The 17663-nt window shown below is 48.6% G+C and overlaps 1 protein-coding gene across 21 annotated transcripts in view; it reads right to left on the bottom strand.

Moving 5' to 3' along the window:
- LOC105182063 (collagen alpha chain CG42342) overlaps positions 1 to 17663 on the bottom strand; it is a 253895-nt gene that overhangs the window by 80220 nt on the left and 156012 nt on the right. For 18 of the 21 annotated variants that reach the window (XM_025307765.1, XM_025307769.1, XM_025307767.1 and 15 more), the window contains 3 exons: positions 9023 to 9102; positions 5788 to 5823; positions 3561 to 3596 (listed from right to left, as the gene is read on the bottom strand). In XM_025307765.1, coding sequence (XP_025163550.1) covers positions 3561 to 3596; positions 5788 to 5823; positions 9023 to 9102 — 152 coding nt within the window. The remainder of the gene's footprint in view (positions 1 to 3560; positions 3597 to 5787; positions 5824 to 9022; positions 9103 to 17663) is intronic. The other 3 variants (XM_025307768.1, XM_025307773.1, XM_025307771.1) reach the window with 2 other exon arrangements.

Below are 17663 nucleotides of genomic sequence, written 5' to 3'. Positions count from 1 at the left end.
AAATTCTATGATCCGCCCATTTTGGAAAATTAATTTTGGAATTCGGACCTCAGATTTGTAATCAGCGACCCCAAATCTTGATTTTCGGCAAAAAATTCACTTATAGTTCGTGGAAAATTATTTTTTTCCTGTAAAAATGTATTTTTCACACTTTCTTTATTTATAACAAATGAACTTATGAAAAACACTTTTCAACATTTCATGTATGTTCTTATATCATATGAGAAGCTAAAAAACGCAAAAAAACCCGACCCCTCAAGAATCCCTCAAATATGAAATATTTCATAAAAATGTGAGAATAAATAGGTGGTAAGTGTACTTACCGCTATGCCTCAAAGGGTTAAAATCTTCCATCATTATTTGCATGTTCAACAGTCATGTTAAATTTTTTAATGATTCGATTCGACTCGAATACGAATTTAGAGAATGAGATTCGATTCGACTCGACATAAAAATTCTTAATTCGCACATCTCTAATATTCGGTTTGTATTTTGCTGCGCATCTTCGACAAATTCACCGTTTGCTTTCACCGTTGCTGCTTACTCGCCGTTCTCGTTCGCTCAGTGCATACGCGCACCTTAAGTGCGCGAGCGAATCTTCGATTCAAAGTCCGATTCATCCTACGGTCTATTTTGAGCGGCGCGCGCTCGACGTGCCATGAGCCGCCTTATAAATCGGCTTTCTATCGCGAACACAAGTCGTAAGTTAAAAGCTCCGCGCGACAAACTTGGCTCCGTCGAAGTTTACCTTCCACTCGCGCTACTACCTCGGCGGTTGCTTTTTCGCGCGTCTTCCCTCCGCGACAATAGCTCTCTCCGCGCGCAATCGACTTCCAGGCGTAAGAATGTTCGAGCGCCGCGCATCTCGCGAGAGGAAGATCCAATTAGCGGCGGGGGGGACGGTTTCCCCGCCGCGGTTTCTTCGGCTGTATTCGGCACCGCGCCAGCTCGCCAGCTGGAACGTTTGTAAACAACCCGAGTGGCGTCTCCTGAAGGGCGACCTGCCAGCGACAAGTTCCCGTCGATGTCTCGCGAGATGCGCAGCCGGCGCTGATTGAATGCTCGCGACGCTTCCCTTCTGACGAGTCGCAGCGCGGGAAAATCGGTCTCTCGAGGATCACCGCGGGACGAATATTTAATAGGAGACGCGCCTCGCGGGACGAACGCTTGAGGGAGAGATTAGAAGCGACTTTTGCGACGCAAACGAAAATAAGTCCGGGATAAATGGGCATAGGGGTGGATGGTTAATTGCCATAATTTTGTTAATACATGCATGTATGAATATTTTTAACATTTCGTCACTCATTGGCGTCCCGTGAATTTTTTTTTTTTTTTTTTTTTCATAAAAATTCTTCCGTACCTTAAACATTATTCTCTGCTGAGTGTGTTAATATATCGTTGATCATTTGTCAGATATAATAATAATACAGATATGTTATTTCCAATTAAAAAAAAACTATGCCCATCTATCGCGGACTTACCCTATGCGTGAGTGCCAAAGTGCAAGAACAAACTTCACAAACGCACGGCGACATAGTTCAGATTTTCCTCGCGACTGTTGCTTATCTGTCAATTATCGATCAATTAGTGTTAAGCGACGACCGTGATGTACGAATATTTCAATCGCGCCCCATCGAGAACATCAAACGTCGCTACTTCTCGATTGATTGGTGCGCCGCGACTTTTGTCGCACAAACTGCTCTCATCTCTCCCCCTCTTTGACAAAAATTAACAATCTACGCTCCGCTCCGGATATTTTCACGTCGCTGAATTCTCGCCCGGAGAGTTCTCTCTCCCGGCACGGAACTCGCGATCGGAGCGAAAGAGATCGAGCCGTCGAGCCGCGAGATCACGAATTTCATAACATTCGTCGCGCGTCGCGTTCGGATCGGTGGAATATTTATTTATATGACGATGTATATCTCGCTCGCTCGGATGTGTATCGCTCGCTCCCCAATTTTCGCGTTATCAAAGCGAGAAACGGTTTTTTCACGATTAGCCGCGATTTTTGCAGCAAGCATTGCGGAGCCGGCCGAAAACGCCCCCCTCCCCCTGCCTGGCGCGCCCGGTGGCGTTCCATTTGATTCGAGCTTCGATATGTTTTCACGTCGCTCGCATTTGGAGCCGCGCCCGTCAAAATCCGCGCGCGCGCGCGTCTGCTGGCGGAACCGTGGGACGATACCAGTTGTGCGTATCGCCCGTATGATTGATCATTCCGCGTTTTTACGGCTCATTCGTTCAGCATGTCAGCTATTGCGAACAAGAGCGGCGGGAAAAGGAATTCCGGCCGAATCGCGGAGCTCGTCAGAGCTCGAAGCGTGCGCCCGGCTCTCTCTCTCTCTCTCTCTCTCTCTCTCTCTCTCTCTCTCTCTCTCTCTCTCTCTCTCTCTCTCTCTGTCTCTCTCTCTGTCTTCCTTTCTTCCTCCGTGGCCATGTCATCGCGGACATAATCGCGGCGACAGCGCAGCGGAATCCCGAAATATCAATTAGACGTGTTACAATTCCGATCCCTGGTGATGAAATACGACGCGAAGTACGCCCGGCAGTTCCGCGCTTTCAGGAGCGGCTGCGTCTGACGGGAACCCGATATCAAAATTTCCCCTCCCCTCTTACGTTTCATTAACTTTACATCTGTCATTCCGAGCGGCTCCGCTCGGGTGTTCTCGGTCGGCGTCTTCCCCGAAGTCGCCGCTCGCGTCGCTTGCGACTATATCCCGCGGAAGTTTGCGCCGCTTGTTTAATTAAATTGGCCGAGCAGGTGAGTGATTTCAATAAAATACCGACCTCTTTCTCCCGCCCCCTTTCTCTCTCTCTCTCTCTCTCTCTCTCTCTCTCTCTCTCTCTCTCTCTCTCTCTCTCTCTCTCTCTCCCTCTCCCTCTCTCGCTCTCTCTCTCTCTCTTTCTCTCTCTCGCTGTCTTTCGTGTATGAGAATAATGCGGCAGACGGATGCTCCCGAAATGTCTTGGGCGACCTCTTTCTGACATCCGCGCGAAACTGGGACGGAAAATCGAGATAACACACCTAATTTCGTACCGTGCCAATTAAAGTGCGCGCGGACGATCGGGGACGCTATCGGGCGTCCGCTTCGACGAGAAATGAATATTTCAAAGACACCTCTCGCGCTCATCGCGGGCTGAATATTCCCCACAAGTCCCGGCCTTTTCCATCATTTCTCTCTCTCTCTCTCTCTCTCTCTCTTTCTTTCCTGTCTCAACGAGACATCTCCCCCGCGTCTGACCCCGATGAGAATATAGCTGAATGATTGAATTTCACGGCTGACGCAGCTGCAGATTTGGGTAAAACGGCGCGCTCTCTCCCTCTCTCTCTCTCTCTCTCTCTCTCTTTCTTGCTCCCGCCGCTGCGAGATCGCACCGCGCGCCGTCATCAAGGATTCTCCTTCTCACGCCCATATTCATTATTCCGTTAAATAATGCGCCGAGATTATTCGCCGACACGAGTAAAACACGCTCTCGCGTCTTTACGACGTAATTAATTTGGCGCGCTCACGGCGTATCGGCGCATGCGCGACGAATTGAGAGGTAAATTATGCCCAACTTACCGGATCACCCTTGGGTCCGTCCAAGCCGATGGGTCCCTGAAAGAACACGCCAGTCAGTGTTACTCGTCGGCTCGCGCGTCGCAACGGAGCGAACGGAGAAAGGTGAAAAATGGTGCGGGCTGAGCGCGCCCTTGAAGATTTTCATTCCTTGTGTATGTAAACATGTGAACATGGGCGAGAGCGCGAATTGAGCGGGCAACAGAGTTGCGATGAGCGTCGGCTTATGTTTCCAGACACGGCAAGAGAGTGCATTCTCGCATGATTGATCGCGCCGAGGCGCGCACAACACAGCGCGCGCGCGCGGCAGCAAGCGGCCCGTTAATAGAAACTTTATCTGCCGCGCACAACACGCGAATTCGCAATCTCGCGCCCCGCCTCGACTTCCTGACGGTGCGCGGCGACGGATCCCCGGCCATTTGTCCCGCAGCCCAGCAGGGCTGTCTTTCTCAACGTCGCGCGCGTCTCATGGCGATTCATCGGACCCGGCCGATGGAAATGTCACTTTCTCACTTCGCGTCTTGGAAATTCGCGGCTGAACTTAGTCCCCTCAGCGAGCGTTTTTCACTCACGCTCGGGTGCACCCAAAAGAAAAATAGATTTCACTTGTCAAGCGATTCTTCCCATAGTCTCGCACTCGAAGCGAAGCCTTTTGCGGAAAAAGGAGATTCCTCTTTCGATAAAGCGATTAAAACGAATCATTCATCTAAAATTTGTCAGATATTATTCCAACTGTTTCTCTCTTGGTTCAAGAGGATTTCCTCTTGCATCGATCAATTTTCCTCTTATCTGAAGAAGAATGTGTTGATTTGAACGTCGGCTTCTATTGTTCAGTCGTGCTCTACCTCCAAACACGAACGAAAAAATTATTGTACAATTATAATTTTCTTCAAATCAACTTAATTAATTAGTATAACCGGTAAAAATAAAGTACAATAAGAATAAATAATAATTCTCTTAAAAAAAAGTTTAAATAATCTGTGTACAAGAGGAAATTTATATTAAAATCAATAAGATTTGCGTTATACGTAAAACATATAATCCCTCTAACTTTAAAAATAATGCGTTTGTAATACTTTCCTCTTAATTTTAGAGGAATCCTCTTGAGGCGATATATAAGAATAAAATCCTCCAAAGTTTAGATGATTCCGCTTGTTTCGAAATTACTTTTCTTTTTGGGTGCGCATCTCGAAACAGAAACACGTTGACATCAAATTTCGCGCTGCTGCTTTCGTCAATTTACCAATCGTCGCTGCCTCAGATATGCAAAGATCGCGAATTTTATTCCCCGACGAGACGTACCGCTGCGAACTGCAAAATCCCCCTCTCCCCTCCCCACGAGATCGTTCCTCCGGGAGGGATATCGCGTTTTTTTCTTTCTTCAGAATTAGGCCGCTCGCGACGTTCCGCTTGGCTGCGGCGTAACGATAACCCGATGTTTCCGGAGAATCACAAGCGTTGATAAGCGGCTCAGGCAACCGCCGCGGCAATTAACGCGAGAAGGATACTCACGACAAGCGGAAAATACAATTAATCCGTTTGCACGCGACACAGTTGCGCACCGTCAGTCGTCGAAGGCGCGCCGCGGCGAATGCCGCGAGTCTCCGCGATCGCGCGCCTCGATCGCACGCATATACGCACGAACGTACACGCACCGTAATACATACATATACAGACAAAAGAAAGAAAAAAAAGGTCTAAGTGGAGACTGCCATGTATCGAGCCGGAAGAGGATCCAGGTCGAGAGACAACGCGAAGAAAGAAGCAGGTCAAACGAGTAGAATCGCACATCAACGGCTACATGATACGGTATTAATAGCACTTAATGGCTGTTATGTACGAGAGACAGTGTGGTGAGAGTCGTGGTGTTCGAGAACGAGACAGACAGACAGACAGACAGACAGACAGACAGATAGACAGACAGACAGACAGACAGAAGGAAAGAAGAGAGAGAGAGAGAGAGAGACAGACGGAGAGAAAGAAAAGAGAGAAAAAGGCGCAGCGAAACGGACAGAATTAGAGATTGCGAAACAGAGACAGAGACAGAGAGAGAGAGAGAGAGAGAGAGAGAGAGAGAGAGAGAGAAAGAGAGAGAGAGAGAGAGAGAGAGAGAGAGAGAGAGAGAGAGAGAGAGAGAGAGAGAGAGAGAGAGAGAGAGAGAGAGAGAGAGAGAAGAGACATACACAGACAGAAGTGAGAAGGAGTGGAAAGAAAATAAAAAATAATATACCGGAAAACCGTTCTTGCCCGGCGTCCCGGCCACACCCTGTAAGAAGGGGTATAAAAAATTAAAAACTCGTTTACACACGAGGCGGGAGGGAGACGGCAGTGGGGCGGGGAGGGGCGGGGCGGGGGTGGGGTGAGTTGGGTCGGGGGGGGGCGGTTACAGAGAGTACTCTCTCGCGCACATGCAAAAGCGATTATTCCATGGGCCGATCGTGCCCGCGATATTATCGGCCCACCGTGTGTATACGACGGGCCCGATACTACGCTAAGGACCCGCACACGCACACACACACGCACACATACACACACACACACACACACACACACACACAGTGCCGTCGCCGATAATTATTCCAGCCAATTAGATATTCCACGGGCGTATAAGCACGCGCGCGCACGGACTCGCCCCGAGCCGTCCCCCTCCCCCCCTCCCCCCGACAGCCCGGTCCCTCGGTGCAACGGTATCAATCCCAGCGACGCGTCCTCCCGGTGTTCCGCCGATCCGATCTTTGATTACGCGCGACGATGCACTCGTGGCCGGCCGGCCGCGCGCACGCTCGACGATCGCTAATCGCGAGGGGGAAATCCGATCGCGCCCTTCCGAGGAACACCCACGACGCTGGCGGCAAGAGGCGGCAAAAATCCGCGATGCGGCGGGCCTCGGCAAATAATAAAAGAGAGAAGAGCCGCCGTTGATCCATCCATATTTACGTGATCGGTGGTGATTTTCTACTCCGGAGGGAGAGAGCGAGATTTAATTAAAACGATACATAATGAAGAACGTGTGCGCGCGGGTAATAATTACGAAACTATAAATTACTAATTTTCGGGAATAATTAGCGGGGGGGGGGGGAGTACGAGCTCGACAATGGGATCAAAAAGCAACCAACTTTGTTGCTAATTAATTACGCTAGCCGCGCTCTAACGACACTGCGCGCCCGTTGCGCTTCGCGCTCGATTGTCCGATTCGTCGTCCGGTGCCGCTTCGCGAGGGGACAAACACGGCTTGTGTGAGGTTCTTTGTTCTCGCTGACGGAGCGGTTTTGCTCGGGCTGGGATTTTCCGCGAACGCGAATCGCGCTCGTTTGAAATTGCCGCGCCGTTCGCGATCGAAGTCGCATCGGTGAAAATAGCCGAAAGGTGCCGTTCTCGTGCGAAATTGAAGATTTGGTACTTCCAGTGGACGTCAGAACGCGTAACACAAGAAAGGATATTCGACCAGCATAGACGCGATTAACATCGCGCGGAGACTCGGTCGACCGAAATATTCGACAAATCAATAATCAAAATCAATCGATCGCCACGCAGGTGATTATGAATAATTTGATCGATTGATGAAATTTTAATTAACAATCAGTGTGTATAATCAGTCGAGTCAGATTAATCGCTCGAAACCATCTTGCCACGTGAGCGCGATGCACTCGATTAATTAATTCTAATCATTTTAGCCAATCCGAATCTCACCGGTGTTCAATTTGACCGATTAAAATCGCCGTGTACGCAATTGCGAGTAACTTAGTCGAAACGACGAAATCAGTTGTTAATTAATTGCGCAATCAATCGCGAGTCTCGGAGTAATCGCTCGAAACAATCATTACGTGTAATCACGGTTATTCGGTGTTAATTTCGACCGTCTTAGTCGATCAAAACTCGGCCGAAACGCCGATCGATTAACGCCGCGCTGAGCTCATTAAAATAATCGGTAAGTCAATAATCGGAATTAATTAATCGTCATACAAACATATGAATCATGAATAATTCAATCGACCGATGGAGTTAATTATGTATCGGTGTATCGCTCTTGATCCGAATGATGAGAGTAATCGCTGGAGAAACGATCATTGTGTGTGTGTATAATCAAGATTTACTCCACGTTAATTCCCGTCCTTTGGATCGACCGAAAACTTTTCCATTCACATACCCACCGCTCGGGTATACTCGACTCGTTATTCAAATCTCGAGGGCCGGACTCGTTTTCACAGACACGACCTCGATCTTCCTCGCCGCGTGCGTGCGCGTGTCCCCCGCGAATGCGCGTGCTTATGTTAGTCGCCACGTGTAATCGTCAGCGTCTCGCGTCTAAGGAGGAGGTCATGGCTATTGTACGTGTGTGTATATACATACGGAGTGGCTCATTTCAATTTATCCACTCGAATATCTCGAGAAATAGAAAAGATACGGAGAAAGGTTTCTGACAACTTGACCGTTGGAAATGCTCCAAAAGCATCGAGTTAACAAAAGTTAGGGCGCTATCGTAACAGTATATTCTTGAGACCAAATAGAGTAAAAAAGGTCTGGTGCCACTTTTTCTCCCGGCAAATAGTTAGCGAGATGTGGTACGCTGAATTGATTGAAACAGTTACCAAGCTTTTCTCAAATATCTCAAAAAATATCGGAATGTGAAATGAAAAAATGTTTCAGAGAAAAGTTGTTCAAATTAATCAGTGGGAAGAGATGAGGTGATAAAGATTTGGGGTTTTCACTTGAGAAAAGTAATGATCAGTGAATATCACGAAAGTGGCGCCATCTGTAGATATAATGATATCGCTGTCCATCATCCCCCTTCAATATGAAGGGGCCAAATAATTTTTGCCTCGAACGTTTTCCCGTTATCTTCTCTATCTCTCGAGATATTTGAGTGGATAAATTAAAAAATAAATCATCCTGTACACATATTTCATATCTATATACAAGATGTATAAAATGTACCGGGCGAAATATCTCGAAAACCAAGCATTTAAGAAAACAAAAATATTCCAGACAAAAGTTGTTAAAATTAATTGGTAGAAGAAGATGATATAACAAAAAGATGGGATTTCTACCTAAGAAAAATAACGTATGATCGGTAAATAAAGATGCCGCCGAAAGTGACGGCATCTGTAAACAAAATGATAAAGTTCTCTCGTCTTATGTCCCCCTTGAAATCATACAACATTTTTCTTTCTATGATGCTCGGTTCTTGAAATATTTCGCCGTCCCGGTGCTTTTTCTACACCCTATATACATATATATCAAATATACTGTTAAACTACTACTGCATGCACGGAGCTGCTGCAACTCCCTAATAAACACACTCGCACACACACACACACACACACACACACACACACACACACACACACACAACTGCACGTGCGATGTATAATCGGTGCTACTACTACTACTCTGTAACGGAGGGTACGTGTAATAATATATACGGCGTGCCGGCGATACGGAGCATCGGCACGGAGAGTACTCACCGGCGCGCCCGGTTCCCCGGGATCGCCCTTTTTCCCTTTCTTGCCCCTCTTGCCGGGTGCACCTGGTTCACCCTTCAGACCTGAAACACGAACGACGGAATCGTTCATTTGCTGCACACGAGTGCACACATACACACACACACACACACACACACACACACAGTCTCGAAACACTTTTCAACTCCCCCTGCCGATAGGAGGAAGCGCGCGCGCGCGAGGGGTAGTTTCGGCCACCGAGCAAGAAACAAAATGTAAAAGTATCCCGCTTGCTTGTTTTCCGACTGCGAGAGTTTTGCCCAGGATCCACGATCTAGGCCATTCTCACCGAGAAACACCGGAGTGCTCTTCCGTTCGTTTCGCCTCAAAGCGCTTCGCGACGGCCGCAGTGTGGAAGAAGGAGGAACCGCATTATCGGCGCTGCGAGCTCCCGAGTTCCCCTGATTAATCGCTATCCACATATCAAATTCATCCGCACGTCCGAGCGCGGTTCCGAACGCAGTCTCTCTCCCTCTCTCTCTCTCTCTCTCTCTCTCTCTCTCTCTCTCTCCCTCTCTGTCTAGATTTCGCGTAATTCCACGTCCGCCACGCCGCGAGAGCGCCCCGTTGTTTTCCTCGAGCGACGGAAACGTCCCCTCCGGAGTAAGCGGCGATATTTCGCGGCGAGCGAAACTCTCCGTTCGACAGCCGCCGTCGAATGATTCAGAGTCGAGAAGGCAACTCTCTCTCTCTCTCTCTCTCTCTCTCTCTCTCTCTCTCAAGCTGCGACCGGTCGTTTAGCAAATAAAAGGGGCCGCCGTGAAACGGACACCCCGTATAGCTGCAGCAGCGTCGCCGCTAACGAAGCGTTATACCACCAACGGTGGAAATGAGTTTTCGGAACTGCGCGCGCTTATAAACTCGGCTGATGCCTGCACACGGGGTGTCCCGATGCGAGCGACGAGCTTCCTTCCGGCTTCTTCCCGCAAAACTGACGAACAAAAAGCACAAGCGGCCTTTCGCCGATAACAATCGCCGCGCGAGTCTACGCGAGCGATTTCGCGCGCACCGGAATTATTCCCCGATCGCACCGCCAAAATTATGCGCAACAACGTGAATATCGTATATTACTATCAATATTGCAATCAATAATGAACGCTGCACATTAATAACGCAGAATGTCGTGCATTATGTAATAACGATATAATGCATTTCGCAACAATATCAATTTCCTTTTTAAAGGAGCTCTCTCTCTCTCTCTCTCTATCTCGCAGCGGGGCCGGTGTTTGCGGCGCCACCGCGGGCTTTGTCGCCCCCCCTCCCCCGCCCGTCGCCGCAGGCCTAGCGAAAAGCGCACGTCGCCTTTCGAGTCTGATCTTGACGTTCGACACATCAAACAGCGTCTCCCTCGTCGGCGTCGACGCTGGTCTCGACGTTCCAAAGGAATGTAGTCATCCGCAGTAACAGCGAGGCTGCGAGACGCTGCGATGACGGACCACCCCGTAGAGCGCAAACGCCGGCGGGCAGGAGTGAATGGGCGAAAGGACCGATAGATTTGACGCGAAATGAAATTACGTCCTCGTTCTCGTCGGTCGGAGGTATTTTCGAAAATCGAGGGGAGCCGACGCGACGCGCGCACGTAACGGAACTAATTCCTTTATTTGGACACGTTTTATTTGGCATTTGATTTTTCCGCTTTATTGGCTCCCACGTGGCAGCCGGTGGTTATGCCGCGGCGCTATCCCGCTTTCGGGCTTCATTACTTGGAAAAACGGAAATCAGAGCCGGCGCGCTCGCCGGCTTTTCGGCGAGCATGCACGCACGCACGCACGCACGCACGCACGCACGCATCGGTGGAAATGCGCCGCGCGATGTTACGCTCCGATATCGTTCGCGCTCGGCGAAACGCGGTTAAATAATGCCGCTCCGCGCAAACTGCGTCTGTCCGTCCGCCTCGTAGCTGCGCATTGATGACGTAGGCCGGCGCTTTTTTAGACCGCGCTGAAAGTCTGGCCGGGCAAATCGTCGAGCGCGTTAAGAGGCGCGGCCAATTTGCCGAGTTAAATTCCGAATCGTGCGGTGCGTCCAGCGACGGGCTGTTTTTGACGTATTTACCAAAAAAAAACAGAAAAAAAAAAACAGTATTCTAATTGTAAAGTGATTTTTCCCATAGTCTCATATTCTAAGCGAAGCCTTTTACAGGAAAAGGATTCCTCTTTCGATCAAGCGATTAAAGTGAAGCATTCATCGAAAATTTATTAGATATTATTAGCAACTGTTTTCCTCTTATCTCCTCTTATATCGATTAATTTTCCTCTTCTGAAGAGGAATATGTTGATTTGAATGTCGGCTTATTTTGTTCAGTCATGGCCTACCTCCAGACATGAACGAGAAAACAATCATATGCTTATAGATCAGAATATTTGGTAAAGATGTGCGAACTATTCGAATAAGAATCAAATATTATACATTATCGTTTGCGTACATCAGCTACAAAACGGGCCATCTATATATGTTTGAACCCCTAACTTGTAATTAACTTAACTTATAATTAATAACTTAATTATAAATTACTTTAAATATTTTATTTTAATATATATTTTATTTTAAGATGATACTACAATATTCCCTTTCATATTAAAATCTTCCATCATTACTTGCATGTTTAATAGTCATGTTAAATTTTTTAATGATTCAATCCGATTTCATTCGATTCGATTCGATTCGACATAAAAATTCTAGATTCGCACATCTCTAATCTTTGGGACGCTTTTTAAAAAAGTTATGTGTGTCGCTGTAACATATAACTAAGATAATTTACCCATATTTGGTCAAATACAGTTTATAATCTACTGCAGGAAGTTGAATAATGTATTCTTTCTTTTAACTATGTTTCATACAATTGGTTATGATGGACATCTTTGTAGCTATCAAAACTGATTGGAAATTTGTTATGATGATCTTATTTCATTCGTGCCTACTTATTTTGTAGAACCGGAGCCAGAAGTACATCCATATACATATATATATATTATTTTTCGCTACACATTATAATAATTTTTTCAAATTAACCAGTATAACCAGTAAGATTAAATAACAATCCTCTTAAAAAAAGATTAAATCATCTGTATATAAGAGGAAATTTATATTAAAATCAATAAGATTTGCAATATACATAAAACATATATAATCCCTCTAGCTCTAAGAACAATGTGTTTATAATATTTTCCTCTCAATCTTAGAGGAATCTAGCTCTAAGAACAATGTGTTTATAATATTTTCCTCTTAATCTTAGAGGAATCTTCCAGAGGCCATGTATAAAAATAAAATCCTCTAAGATGATTCCGCTTATTTTGAAATTACTTATTTTTTAGTGTTCTCTGCATCTCTTCACTTTGACGCGCCGACCGGTTCGGCACGCTGCAATTTGCCAGCGAGGAAGAAGCGCTCCTCCGCAGTATCGAGTGAGCGACTCTCGAGGGCAAAACCGCAAAGTGTCTTTTCATCGGTAAGGAAGAATTAATTTATCGTTCTGGAGAAATGTATCAGAATAAAGAGAGATTACACGAGCGAGCAAAAAGTGATCGCTTCGCTTTATCGCCTTTTCCGCGCCATCGGGCCGGAAGCTGTTGGATCGCACGTGACGAAAGAGAAGATTTACAGAACGCGCGAAGCGCATCGTGCGCCGCGTCTTCTGGTCAAATTCATCCGGATAAACATAAAAATATTTGAAAACGGGCTCGGGGTTTGTAGGACTGACGCGGCGCTCCGGTTGTATTAAGTGAAAAGCGCTCAGTCAACAAAGGTCGAAAGATCAATCCTCTCAGAGTCGCAAATATTTATCGGCCTTGGTGACAGAACTTTAACGAACGAGTAGCTGTATCGAGTACGAGCGAACGATACGTGGAGAGCGTGAAAGTTCCGTGAAATATCAGAGCAACAATAAAACGGCAATTATAAAACAGCAATTATTTAATTTTAACAGCGATAAGATACTCGTTCGTGAAACTTGCGTTACAAAACATTCCGAAACAGTCGATTTTGCAATTTACACTCGCCAGACACTTTTTTCTTTTATTCACTTTAACGGGCGCTATCCACTCCTTGCGAGTCTCGAGCTCTTTTTAACGCAAGTTGCTCCGACAAAAGAAAAAAAAAAAAAAAAAAAAAAGAAAACGGTCGACGATTTCGAGATATAAACCAGTTTGTCAACAACATTGGATGGAAGAGACTCCTCGGTCGACGCTCGTGCCGAAGAGTTTAAATAATAGATGGACGCAGCTGGACATGCTTCCTTCACCGCGACGATATGAACGCACCGCCCGAGGGAAGATGCCGCAGCAGCTTCCATCGTTCTGCCGCCCCTCCCCCCCCCCGTTGCCGGCGTTATTCTAATTTCCGGCGGGGACCTGCATGACGCGTTCGGGCTCGGGGATTCCCCCTCATGCACGGCGAACAATTCGATCGTGATTTATTCCCGGGGCTGCCGGCCGCTCGGACAAGGGCGCGAGGGCGGCTCTCCTTTTATTTTCCATTTATCGCCGCCGGCGGCGCGAGGGATGACGTCATATCCTCCGGAGAGGGAAGCCGCGAGAACTGCAGCCGCCCGCGGCTTCGGGGCGGCCGAAGCGCATCGGCCCCGCCGCGCGCTACTAACTTTCTCTCCCTCCACCACCCCCCCTCTCCCCTTCTCGCCCTCTCTTCTCTTTCTATTTTTTGTTCTTTTTTTGCAAGCGGAGGATTCGAGCGCGAGACCGTGCGAGAGCGGGGGGAATTGCACGTAAAGAGGCGGGAAGTTTTCAGCGGACGCGTCGGCGTAGCTACGCGAGCAAACATCAGCCGATGACTTTTATTTTCACCGAAGCTTCACGTACGTGCGGCTTCTATTTGTACGCTTCTCGGTCAAACGACGAAATTGGCTTCGTCCCGGCAAGGGAGCCGGTGTGCCACTCGCTGCGCATCGTGAAAGAACGCGGCGAATGGAAGTCGATTGTCGCGCGCGCGCGCGCTCGCAAGTCAGCCGCGATCGAAGAAAAATCGCGCGAAAAGGCGCGAAGAGTAATCGCGGCAAAATCCGAATTTGGCCGCGCGCGACCTTCTCGCGCGATTTCCAAGTTCGATCGCCCGCGACAAGGGAGCGTCGGCGGGCGGGTATAAATAAACGAATAAACCGCTACATGAACAAATCATCAGTTTATTATCGTTAAACCAATCAATATTCTGATTTAACCGATTGATTTGTCAGAGTCTCTTCTCCCCCTCCCCCTCGTTCTCTCTGTCTCTGTCTCATTCATTCGCTCGTTATTAAATGTTAGGTACACCGCGTCGCACGGCTGCGAAGACTCGCGTCGTGAAACCGCCCCTCCCCCTCCCCCCCCCTCTCTCATGTTCTCTCCCGACGATGGACTCGAGCGCGTCCCATTTAACGCGGATTGTTTGCCCACGGCGATTCGCGGAAACTCCCGGCCAATTCAGCCCGACGCGTTGCACCGCAACGCTCGTGATCCACCGAGTGTTGTAGAAATCACGACGTACGTGCCGATCGTAAGGATTCGTCGTGGCGGCAGCTGGCGGACGCACACGGACATCGCGCGGCTCGAGAACACCGCGCCGCTTGTTCGTGTTTCTCTGTCTCTTGTCTCTCTCTCTCTCTCTCTCTCTCTCTCTGCTCCTCCGTATCTCGATCTTCGAACAAAAAGTCAAAGGCAGATGGCATAATGCCGCACACGTCGAGAGGCAGCCTCCTTTCGAGGATTACCGCGCGCGGAAGGAGCGCGGGATGCACCGCGCGGGGATATCCGGCCGACAGCTCTATCAAAATTATAAGAGGGGCGCGCGCGCACACACATGCGATACACACACACACACACACATAAATGCGATGCGCCGTTCTTAAGCCCGGCGAGAAGCCGGAGACTTTGCCAAGGTACGTGAGAAACCTTGGGAACGGTTTGTTAACCGTAGGAAATTTTCAATGGAAGTGGGTGATTCTTCTCGCAGAGTCCGAGCGACGCTCAGATCGCAATATGACAGTCCTTCCGTAAATTAGGAATTAAAAAGCAACGGGATTTATGATCGTCGTCCAACATGGAATCAAACACGATAAATCATCAAATATCGGAGAATCTGTTAACGTTCAAGTTTATCGTCGAGCGTTGAATAGTTTTCGTTGACGCTAAATTAGTAAGCACTTGACTGTATAAATCAGAGTTTTAATGAGGGGGAGAAATGGTCACACTTTTATGAATTATAAGTTTTTCTAAATCAAAGTATGTTGCACAGAGTGAGTCTTTTTAATCTTAACAGGCAAATATTTCGAAAATGTGCAATTTTACAAAAAAAAATGTTTCAAATAAAAGTTGTATGGTTTGAAGGTTTAAAGGGACGTACAATGGGGTGCCCTTGGTTTAACCTTGAAACATGTAGTTAAGGTCAGATGAAGAACAACTTAATTTTTTCAAATGGAAACCCGTATTCTTTATTACATTTTCAGGTAGAGCGAATTCAAGTAAATATTTTTGGTATCCTGATAATTTTTCATAAACTTAATAGTTTTCGAGATATTTTTGGATTCAAAGAATAAAAATTGTCCCGTATATTTATGATTAATTCTCGCGTGTAGCCGTCAATTATAAAAATTATAAAACCCTTTAAACACATCTACTTCCCCCTCCCCCCAAGTTCCTACCGATCTGAAAGCCAGATGATTTTCACCACCGCCAAATTTTGACAAGCAGTCCTGCAAATATAGCGAATATTTCGTAATGTCTCTCTCTCTCTCTCTCTCTCTCTCGACGTTGCAATCACACTTTCCTCTCCGCACCATTTCGCGCCCTCGGGAAACATGAAAACCGCACATACCGCAGGACATTAATAAATGCTGCTCTCGCTCAATGACAAGATCCTCCGATGAGGATGCGTGTCTCGATGTCATCTCTAACTCTCCTCGACGCGCGATACAAATTCGCAGGAGCAAGAGCGATCACCCAGTGACGAAGGCCGAAGAACCGGCGCTCGGCTGCTCTCGAAGCCACGGATTCGCCCGCCACGCAGCGTAATAACAATATCCGGTGGGCGATTGCGGCGAAACTGCAGGAAAGCGGTAAGAAGACGCGGCCCCGAGCTCGGCGGTGTTTCGATATCGGGCAGAAAAAGCAGGTGCGAACGGAACCGGCCGAAAAAGTCGCAACGCTGCTGCGCCAAGGCGCGGTCGATCGATCGCGCGGCGTCGATCAGGATTGCGGTCGTAAAAAGCGGCTATTCTCCCGACGCGTTCGGCAAGTTTGCGACTTGCCGGCGTTCTCATCAGACCGCAGATGACGGACACCACCCGGAGGCCTCTCCCCGAGAGCACGGTGGTACTTGTCGCGAATACCCGCTATAACGAGGAAAGTTTGCGCCGCCGCACGATCGCTGCTTGCGACCCGGCAAGAAAAGACCCGAAACGAGGAACCGCGCGACGTCGCTGCCAACGCCGTGCCGTGCCGTGCCGTGCCGTGCCGAGCGGATTGTTGCGGTATAAGTAGACACACGGCAGGAGGTGAGACAGCTGTCGTGGGATTAGGGAGAGAGAGAGAGAGAGAGAGAGAGAGAGAGAGAAAGCTTTGGAAAATATTCCCCTCGTAAAGAAGGTCGCCGAGAGCATTCGCGGTTTATATTTCAGCGGGCGGGATATCACTCGCGAGCAACACCGGGAAGAAAATAAAAACGCGGAGGGTCGCGGGGAAAGAAGGAGGGAAAGAGGAGATTGAAGATTCAAAAGCGAAGCGAAAGAGCAGCGGCGAAGGAAAATGAAAGTAAGGGAAAACGGAAGAAACGGGAGAAGCCAGGGACCACGAGAAGAACACTGGAAACTGTGTCGGAGAGGAGCAAAGGAGAAAACCGCAGGATCCCTCTAACCCTCGCCGCGTTCTAGCCGGCGCGACGCGATGAGACGGGAAGAGAAGATGAGAGAAGCAAACGAGGGACGAGAAACGAAGGACGCGATGATTGAGAGCGGCAGCGACATAATCGTGCGCGCGACATGGCGAGGGAGGGCGAGGGAAGAGACGCGGGAGGAATTTCGGGCCGGCAGAGACGGAAATCTGAATGAGCGCGCCGCTCATCGGCCGCACGCGAAGAAGGAGAGGAAGGAGAAAAAGAGAAAAAAGAAGAAAAAAAAAAGAAAGCAGAAGCAGACGAGGAATCTGCCCGGGCGATGTGAGATCGTTCCTTCTCGGACAGCCGCTTTCCGGTCGCGCACGCGCGCCACTGCGTTTCGCGCCCCCTCGCTCCCCGCGCCCTCCGCGGCCGCGGTCGAGTTTAAAAGCACGGCTAAATTGCGATACGCTCACGGGACATTTGCCGCTCCAATCGAGCCGTAGAATGCATCGCTCGCCCGCGTTTGTGCATTCTCCGCCCCGGAATGGCTCGCATACGTGCGATTCCCGGCGCGACGCGGCGCGGCGCGGCGCGCGCGGTTCAATTGCTCGGCAATTCGTGTGTCTTCATCTTTCCCGGCTGCGCCGATTCGCGCGAACGAGAACGCAGGAAGCGACGCGACGCGGAAACGCGATAAAGAGGAGAAACAGGGGGCAGACGAACGGGGGGCAAATGAGCAGTCTAGACACGACTGAAATACCTCGCGCCACGGCGACGTGCAACGTGAGACCGGCAAACTTCCACC

This window comes from Harpegnathos saltator, unplaced genomic scaffold (genome assembly GCF_003227715.2).
Source record: "Harpegnathos saltator strain DR-91 unplaced genomic scaffold, Hsal_v8.6 scaffold93, whole genome shotgun sequence".
NCBI classification, from domain to species: Eukaryota; Metazoa; Arthropoda; class Insecta; order Hymenoptera; family Formicidae; genus Harpegnathos; species Harpegnathos saltator.
This window is presented reverse-complemented; position numbering and strand designations above follow the sequence as displayed.